This window comes from Pyrus communis, chromosome 9 (genome assembly GCF_041283825.1).
Source record: "Pyrus communis isolate YQ-2024b chromosome 9, ASM4128382v1, whole genome shotgun sequence".
Taxonomy (NCBI): Eukaryota; Viridiplantae; Streptophyta; class Magnoliopsida; order Rosales; family Rosaceae; genus Pyrus; species Pyrus communis.
In genome coordinates, this window is record NC_142573.1 from 12,163,878 (window position 1) to 12,174,018 (window position 10,141).

Here is a 10,141-nt window from a genome sequence, read left to right on the forward strand (position 1 = left end):
GTATAATTTCGTATTTATTTGTAGTACTTTATTTAATTTGTTATGTAATTTCTTATTATTTTTAGAACTTTATTTAATCTCTTATGTAATTTCTTATTTATTTTTAGAACTTTATTTAATTTCTTATGTAATTTTTATGTAATTTCTTATTTGTTTTTAGAACTTTATTTAATTTCTTATTTATTTTTTGTACTTTATTTAAACACATCAAATAAGATTACATAAACTCACCAAATAAACTTTAAAAAAAAAAAAAACACCAAATAAAATTACATAACCTCACCATATAAACTTAAAAGAAAAAAAACACACTAAATAAGATTACTTAAAAAACAATACACTTTATTCTTCAACCACAAGCCTTATTTTAATTATCTTCCAAGAGATCTTTACCTCATCTTTCCCTTCTTCTATCAATGTTTGCCGCACGTCTAGGTTTGGCTATCTGACTCACAGCTTCCATGATACGGCGGGAATGTGAGGCCCTCCGCCTTCTATGGTGATCATCCTCATCCTCCTCCATTGCGAAGGCCTCATCTCCACCTCCACCTTCGTCAAGATTGACCAATTCTTCCTATTGTGCCAACAACCCTTTCTGCTGCTCTTGCAACTGTTTATACACTCTCCTTGAAGAAGACATTGTAAAAACTCAAGATTTGAATATGATAAAGAAGGATTCTGAGCTAAAAAAAAAGGATTGAGTTTAGTGTGAGGATGGATGTAAGGATGTAGGGTTTATATGGACAAAAAAAGAAAGGATGAGGTTTTGGACAATGTCACGTGGCACTACGTGATTGGTTGAAAATCTTATCGAAATCTTGGCTAAATTATTGTAATAGGAAGTGACACATGACGTGTCGGGATTGGTTGAAAATCTTATCAGAAATATATCCACAAAATAGTACGTTCGGATAATGACACGTGGCGTAACAAGATTGGTTGAAAATCTTATCGAAATCTTGCCTAAATTATTGTAAACAGGAAGTGACACATGGCTTGCCAGGATTGGTTGAAAATCTTAGTGGAAATCTATTCACAAAATAGTACGTTCGGATAATGACATGTGGCGTGACGAGATTGGTTAAAAATCCTATCCGAAATTACAACTATTTTTTTAATTTATTATTTTATAAAAAAATTATTAGTATTTTAAATGGACTGGGTGCCAGCACTTTTTTTAGGAGTTTAGATGCTTTGGCCTATCACTATTACTGTTTACTGATTGGATAAATGGGCTGAGTGCTGACGCAAAGTCTTTAAGGGTGGAATTGCTCTTAGGATTTCAAATCTTTTTCCATCTGGGCAGTCCTCAAATCTCTACCAATCTCAACCACACGCAGGTAACCACCATATACTTTGGTGGAATCTCTTATTATGACCCAGGCATGAAGCTCACGTTGGAATCATGAAGCTCATGTTGTAGTAACAGTAAGAAGACTGGAGATATTACCACTTCCATCAACTGTCTCACTTCTGACCCAGAGAGCTTGGTACCGAGTTTTGGAAGGCCAGCTTTTAACTCTTCATATGTAATTGTTCCACTGTTATCTGTGTCCATGGATTTGAACATTTCCTTCAAGCCTATGATTTCTTCTTCAGAAAGATTTTCTGCAATTACTTGCAAGAAAGAAATAAAGCACAACTTTATTAAATGTTTGGTCATGAAACAAGCATGCATGAGGATACTGATGACAAATTTCTAGTCTCATGACATTGGCTGGACCAGCAGCATCCCCAATCCCAGGATTCATTTCCACCAGCCTCATTCCAGTGCACAAAGAAGGATGCTAACGATGTTGATAAAAGATGCTCTTACCTTCAATGCTACTTTGTTAAGTTTGTTCATTGCCCTCAACTGTTTCATTCTACATAGAACGACAATATCAAGAGGTTTATCAGATGCATCACCATCTTCTCGCATCCATGGATGGCCTGCATTGTGTTTTGAGTGGTTCAGAAACTGTACCTAAGAAAAAGCCTCAACGCATGGATGATGTTTAACACAGGAAGCACAAAAATCTAATGGTAGGAACTAGCAAAGATAATAATGAAACTACACCTAACTATTCAGAATAATTACTCAACACCATATCTATTGAGCTTCTTCATATTGTTCTCTTGATCCTCCACTACTACTGATAAACCATATGCACTACCCAGTCCGCTTAGATGGAATTGTACCAAGAGCATTCTCCATAACATTCACCCTTTAATTTGTTAACATGATGCCAACAAGGAGATGATACTATGTCTTCATTCCTTGAGCACGATCACAACTAGCCGTTGAGTAATTAGGCATGTATATATGATCATTGAAGGACATGATCGATCTAGGATACTCTCTCGTCATTCTGATTTTTTAATGTATGTGGTACTACAAACACTACTGAAGTACCACATCGTATGCCTATGGCAAAAGGGCAGTTGGTGGTGATGGTTTTTGGTGGTGTAGTGCTTAAGAGCTCACCAAAGTTATGTTGAACTATCAATTGAGAAAGAGATGGACACGTGGTTGTGTGAAAGGGGATCTGAAAAGGGAGGGGATAAAGTGGATATCAAGTACAGTAGGGCAAGGGGAAAGATTTTTTATTTTTTTCAATAAAAAAATTATATGAAAATCCACCACAATCCACCAAAATCAACAAACTAAATCCATTCAACTTCTTTAAAATCCATATGAATTTTGTAAGAGTCTTAAATCCTCATAAATCCTCATAAATCCTATCAAATCTAGCACTTTTAAAATCCTTTAAAATCTTAATTTGACTACATCTCCTAGATCCCTAATTTGTTTGATTAGCCTTGGAAAAAGATGATTAGTTTATCATTAGTGCTAAAATAGCGAGTTATTTTCAAGCGGTTTCTTTTTTTAAGGAATTATGACTACCAACCTTCACCCTTTCATTTTTTTTCTCGGATTTGATGCGCCCTTGTACTATTGTCCTTCTCCTACACACACAGAGAAAAGAGTGTCACACTCACACACAGAGAAGAGAGAGAGTGGAGGGAGAGAGGGAGGGAGGAGAGAGATCGGGCAGCTCTCTCAGGCTGTCAATCAAATCTCGCGTACAGAAGAAGATCCTCATCTCCTGCTGGTTCATGCTTCTCCTCCTCATGATTTCTGGGCCTGCCGGCACACCACCACTTTCGTAAATAAGTAAAATTCGATTCCTTTTTCATCACTTTCTCGAGAAAATTTCTTTCCTTTCTAGTTTTCTTGGGAAATTTACCTCTCTCTCGTTACACTTTCATTTGCTTTTGTACCTTCAAGATGTTTCTGGGTTGTTTAGATTTCTGGGTTATGCTTTAATTCTGGAAAATCCTTCATATTTCTAACTTTTGGAAGCTCAATTTTTTTCAGCTTCTCACCAACTTGGATATATACATATATATATATATGTATATATATTGCTATTTTAGAGTGTGGGAATTACTGATTATTTTTTGTTTTTCTGCAAAGACTTAGAATCAATACAAAGTTGTTTTCTGCAAGGAAAGTTTTGCATCTGTTTTCATTGTCTAGTTTTTCTTTTTTAATTTAATTTAAATATTTGTTGTTTTCTGCAAGGAAAGTTTTGCATCAGCTTTCATTGGCTAATTTTGTTTTTTTAATTTAATTTAAATATTTGTTGTTTATCTTGTGAAATACTCTTCTTTGGCATTGACTGGGTTTCTGGGGTCTTTGGTGGTTGAGATTCTTTTCCAATTAGAAATTAGAAACCAATACTTTGATTTGGTTAGTTCAGAAAACACAGAAGGAAAAAGGGTTTCTTTACAAGTTAAAAGGTATATGCTTTTAGGTCATAAAAGTCCCATGTCTGATTTTTCTTTTCCTACTATGTGAATTCCCTCCCTGTGGATGTGCAGACATATCCTTATCCTTGTGTTTGGTTCCCAAGAAAATAAAGGAAGAATAGAAAAGAACAGAAAATTTCAACTCAATTTTGGTAAAACTAAAAGGTAGTTGAGTTGTTAATTGGGCTTGAAACTTTGTTTTCTTCCTTACCCTACAAATTTCGTGCTAATCAGTCGATTTTTCATTTCGTTCTATGTGGAAAGTGTTTGCAGATGCGATGAATTAATTTAACTTTCTGTAAAATTTGTTGCTTGTTTTGTTAATTTTGATCATAAATACTGTTTCTGATGCAGGGCAAGGATTGTTTTTGGTTGAAGCCAAATTGAAATGGAAGGTGGTATGTTTACAGGTATAGGAAATGGAACACAACTAGATACCAAAGTTGTGCAGACATTCCAGAAGAGCTTTGTGCAGGTGCAAGACATTTTGGATCAGAACCGGTTGCTAATTAACGAGATTAACCAAAACCACGAGTCCAAGATCCCTGATAACCTCAGCCGGAATGTTGGCTTAATTAGAGAGCTTAACAACAACATTAGAAGGGTGGTAGATCTATATGCTGATCTCTCCGGCTCTTTTTCCATGTCAATGGAAGCTTCCTCAGAAGCTGAATCAGGTGGGACTTTGAAATCTGATGGGAAATCGAGCGAGAAGAGAATTAGATCCGGGTAATTGTTCAGAATTTGGTTGTGTTATAATTATAGATCATGCACTCTTCATAACTGAATAAGAATAAGTTTGTGATAGCAGAATAACTTGATGAGATTGTGTTGCTCATGTGTTTCAACTATATCTATTTGAGTCTTTTGCAACAGATTCATTGCCACAAACTTTTCATGAAATATCGGTATAAGAAAAGAGCCCAGTAATCTTCAATTTCTGACACTGGATCCGCTATATCTGTATCCTATAAAAATCTTTTAGCTTTTGGCTGGAAAGTCCGTTGAATGCATTGCTTTTTGATCCAAATTAGGAGGAAGCAGAAGAATAAGTAGGAATTTAGAAGGAAAAGAGAGTGTTGATGCATTATTTTATTGACTCATGTGCATTCTTGTTGTGATTTGTTATCTAACCAAGCTTGTTCACTAAAATGCTAACAGTTTGAAATTTTCTGTTCATAGATCATATCTTTTTATTCTAGGCTATCAAGCCTAGACGACATTTGATTTGGTTTTTATCGTTTCTTGATGGTTTTCGTAATCCTTTTCGGATATATTATCTGTTTGTTGTGGGGAACTTTCGATTACCCGCTTTATTCTTTTCCCATGTTTGTCCAAAAGATATTTCTTGTGGTGTCCCCTCCCTAGTTAAGGATAACAATGGAGGATTGGTATATACTGTTAGCAAACTTAGCATGTTCAGAGAAGTTTCATGTGTAAAATTCCTTGAGCTTGTTTACATAGTGAGTATGCTTTTGGGACAAATAGGAGAAAGCAGTCCTGGAATTTTACTTTTGTTGATTAGTTTCATACGAAAGCACTTCAAGGGACAGAATGATGATCAAACAGTAGAAATGTAGGGCCCAATTGCTCATTCTTTTTTAGTGGTGGAATGGAACTGGTTTGAACTTTGATTGGCTACTTTTTGCTTAGATTATCTCTTTCTAATTGATTCCCTTATTCTTTTTAAGGTTTTAACTTTGTATTTGTTCCTTTTAAATATTGGGAAATGATTCCCGCACACCCGTTTTTATTCTTCTGCACACCTCTGGTTTTTTGGTATCATTGGCCTCTTGTTGCATTGATGCTTTCTAAATGCTAGAAATAAATAAGAATGCGCATTGGGAGAAAGGGGTCTGCCGAAAATACTTCTCCAAATCTCTCTCTCTTCTCTCTCTAAGGGAGAAAATCTTACTAATAATGAGGACGTCAAGGTGTCGGTGTTCCAAATCAATCACACTGTGCCATGTAATACATCTACAACACATGGTGACAAGGATGATTTTGGACATCGCTAACTTAGCGTCTTCATTGTTGAAAGTCTCTCCTCATGTGGAAGGCCTGTGTGGATAATTGCATAAGGGTAATGCTAGGGACGTTGCTAAACCCAAATTTCTATACCAAAATTTCTAAACCAAATGACATGGATATTGATAATAGAATTATTACTGAAGTGTTGATTATCGTGCTTATTTTCTATTATGACACATCTTGTAGTTTGTGGTATCGCTAACATTATCCATTACATTTTAATGAAGTTTTTGCCTTTTTGGCATAGTTTCTGAACAACTTTTGGCATTGGTGTAAGCATTAAACGGAAGTAATGCAAATATCTGATTTTTCCGAAAGAGTTTGTAATTATGATGTGTCTTTTGACATGAATGGCATTGTTGAGGAAGATGCGTGTGGGGTCCATATAACTTAAAGGAAAAGTTTTAAAGGTCCCCAAATAACTTAAAACTTTTGAGTTCCTCATTGCAATCCAATCAAACTCCAACAGCACAAAGACCCCATGTGGTTCAATTAGTACTAAGCATGTGCTTGAGACAGCAATAATATCTTCTAAGTTTGTAATCTCATTCTCCAATAACATCTTCAAGTAAAAAGTTGTACCCTCCAAATTGAAGTGTTTTGGATTTTTTTTTTAATTCTTACCTATTTGAAATTTGAACTCAAAGAGTATAGTAAAAATTAAGTGTTTGTTTGATAATCTTTTCGTTTTTAGTTTTTATTTTTACTTTTTTTGTGCTTGATATATGAGGAAAGTATATGAGTCAAGGGAAGATAAAGAATGGTGATGGGAGTTGGAAAGAAATGAGGAAGAAAGAATGAAAACATCTTAAAAAATAAGAGTTCGTTTGGTATTCTTCCAAAAAACATTGATCGTTCCTAAAAATAATTTTTCAAATAATGTCACTTAAAAACAGTTTTCTTTTAAATCTTAAAATTTTAAAAATCTGAATTTTTAAAAATAATTTTTTTAGTTTGAATTCAAACTTCCTTGAGCAGAAATTGGAGGAGAGAGCGAATTAGGAAAGAGAAAAGAGAGGAAATAGTTGGTGAGGAGAGAGAAAGACAAGGAGAGGGCGAGGAGATGAGGGAGACTGGGAGAGAGCAAAAAATTACGGTGAGAAGGTGATGAGTGAGAAGAAAGAGAGGGTGACGGGAGAGAGAGAGACGACAAAGGCTAAGCCGAAAGAGAAGACAGGGTGTGAAGTGGGGAAAGAAAGAGAGGGTTGGGAGAGAAAAACTCTAAAAACTTTTTAATGTTTTTAAGAAATAGTCTATGTTTTCAAATTAGTTTTGAATTCAATTTTTAAAAAGAGTCATACCAAACAATAATTCAAATCCTAAAACTCAAAATGTATTTTTGAGTTAAAAAAGTTGAACTCAAGTAGGATACCAAACAATTTTTTTTTTTGTTTTTAGTTTTCATTGTGTGCATTTTCTTGCATTCCACCACTTGTCTCCTCTATATATCACTTGTCTTATATATCTCTCTCGCCGGTCTTCATCTAGTCTTATACATCACTTGTCTCCTCTATGTATTTTCCATCCATCACTAACACAGAAAGTGAATATAAAAAACAAAAAAAACAAAATTGTTATCCAACTGATACTAAATTTTTGGGAATCTTAGGGGATGATTTCATACCCATTCTCTGTTACCTGTATTGCCGACCTTCCTATTCCCAATTTCAATTTTCGGGTAAACTAGCCATCAAAGCGGTGCTTGGACAGTCACGTAGTGGATGACTTTCCCTCGTTGTTTCTACAATGAATCAACGATTGAAAGTTATTCATCAGTGCCATAATGCATCAATGGTTAAAAGTTAGCTCGTAAGAGCATCTCCAATGAGAGGCTTTATATGAAGTTGGAAAAGTGGTATATATAGTCCATTTTAGAGATCCAATAAATTTTTGGGGCTTTATAAAAGAATCTCTCTCTCAATGAGGGACTATTTCTTCCAGACTCTATATGGGGCTATATATATTTATTTATATAGTAATTGATTATGTGATCATTTTTTTTTTTTGTATTAACTTTTCTTATGTTGATTTTTGAACGTGTTATCTTAAAAAAAAAAAAAATTATGAACCTTTTAACCTAAAAAGGTTCAAATAATGAAAAAGTTAGATTTCATCACTTGTGAACCGTTCGTTAGATTATATTCTCTTATCTCATTCTCATCCGTTGAAAGATACAAACCTCCATTTCGCCATCTGAAATAATTTGATTTTCATGTACCACACAACAATTTACCTTGCACCAATTGGTAAATTAGTATCATACAATTTTGAAAAAAAAAATTATTTAAAAATTTCACCCACCAATGTCGATGAATGTTAAATCAATTTCAAATTTTAATTCTTATGCAATTTAAAACAATCATAAATTAGCCAAATTGCAAGAAAATGTGTAAGAACAAAGAATAAAAAGAGAGTATAATGTATTTGCAAGTGGGGAGAGAGTGATAGAAATTAGCTCACATGGGTTGCTACTTTTCTTGTGAGACCCATTATTTTTTGGGGCTAGATGTAGCCTAATTTTATGTAGATTATCCTAATTTATTTTTATGAACATAATCTAAAAATATTTAAATTCCAATAAGTAATTAAAAATCATACAAATATATAGGTATTTATAAAGTTTTAAGTTATATTTGATTTAAATTATTTTCTTAAATTATTTTAGACGTTAGATTTAATTTTGGGCAATCAAATCTTTTTTTTACCATTAGATTTGATCTCATTTGATCATAGCCGTTAGATTATGAGTCAAAAGAAATTTTTTTTTTTAATATGATAGTTTGGTGAGTCCAAAATGATTTAAGCCTGGGAGGAATATAGTCTAAAGATATATTTTCTCCTCAGGGCTTATTTAACCCAATGCTTGGAGATGGTTTGGAAGAGTTTTAAAGCTTATATTTTAAGCTTTATCCAATGAGTTGGAGATGGTCTAAAAAAGGAAGTTGCTAGCCCAAATGGTGGATCTGGTCCCATTTTCCGACTTATTAGGGATGAAACTTCTCACTCAGGCTGGAAATGTAGTAGTCTCATGGAGGATAAAGCCCCATTGGGGATGCTTTAAGCCTAACATGCATAAAATTCTTGGAAGTCGGGGCAGATTGTCCCCATAATTTTTCTTGACAACATTATACCCTCGTCACACATGGACCCCACATTATGCATATGCAAACAAAGTCTGTGCCCGTGTTCATAAGGCCATCTTCAACCGAAATGGCTAAATATATCCCCCGCCCAAAATTATAGTCCTGCAAATAATTATTTAAAATGAACAGTGTTAGGTCATACTCATATGTTGTCTCCAATCGAATGCGCTAAACATAACCCTCTCAATAATTTATTAGCTTGAGTTTATACTCTAAATTTATTGGTTAATTTAATAAAACTACCATTGGATGTTTTGAAATCTAACCTTTGAATTTGAATCAATTATTGCAAATACGAAGTTGGCCCCAAAAATAGGCTAAGAGGAAGGCTACATTTGGCCAGCCCGATGCTCTTTTGGCCAAATAATAGTCTAATGGGCTCCATAGAATTATAGCCCAGCCATTGGTTAGAAGTGAGTTTTTGGACAAATCAAGTCATTTTTTGGATTTTGGACCTTTAGCTCTCTCCATTGGAGATGACCTAAGGACATCTCCAACCGAAGGGATTATGTTTAGCCCTCGTCCAGATTATAATTTTGCAAGAAATTATTTTTTAATGAAAAGTGTCATACCGTATTTATTATTTTAAGTTTGTTATTTAATTTTATTGATTAATTGAATTAAACTACCATATTAAAATAAGGTTCCAAACATATTTTGAGTGTCACTTATCGCTAAATGAATAAGCCTCCGAACAAAGAGTGCATTTTTGCTCACCACCATTTAATATGGTGTATGCTCACCATCCTATTTATCACCGTTATATGAGTTTAACTTTTGAGATTTGTTCATATCCACTACACGAATCTCAAAATTCAAACTCATCTAACAGTGATAAATAGAGTGGTGAGTATACACCATACTAAATGGTGGTGAGCAAAAATACTCCCCAATTTGAGTGCCACTTGAAGATGTGGCCATTTGAAAATTATTGAAAAAAATAGAAGAAAGATTATTAGAAGAGGTAAGAGAGGGGTGTGTATGAAAAGGGTGTTTGAGGTGGATAGAATGTGAAGAATTGAAATAAGATAAGGTAAGATGGTATGAAATGGTGAAAAGGATGTGAAAAATGATGTTGAAATGTCTTAGGTATTTATAGGAATAAAATTAGATTTTTTTTTTTTAATTTCATCTTAAAAATAAATAAAAATTCAACTGAGCCCAACTGAAGG

General features: G+C 34.1%; 1 protein-coding gene across 2 annotated transcripts; it reads left to right on the forward strand.

The window, feature by feature from the left end:
• The first annotated feature begins 2,919 nt into the window (after positions 1-2,919).
• Positions 2,920-4,736, forward strand: LOC137739988 (protein ELF4-LIKE 4). 2 transcript variants are annotated; one of them, XM_068479763.2, is made up of 2 exons: positions 2,920-3,157; positions 4,150-4,736. In XM_068479763.2, the coding sequence occupies exon 2, from the start codon at positions 4,184-4,186 to the stop codon at positions 4,526-4,528; it is 345 nt and encodes a 114-aa protein (XP_068335864.1). In that variant the 5' UTR covers positions 2,920-3,157; positions 4,150-4,183; the 3' UTR covers positions 4,529-4,736. The 2 variants fall into 2 exon arrangements, with proteins under 2 accessions (XP_068335864.1, XP_068335865.1); XM_068479764.2 differs by lacking the exon at positions 2,920-3,157 and adding an exon at positions 3,746-3,960.
• The last annotated feature ends 5,405 nt before the right edge of the window (positions 4,737-10,141 follow it).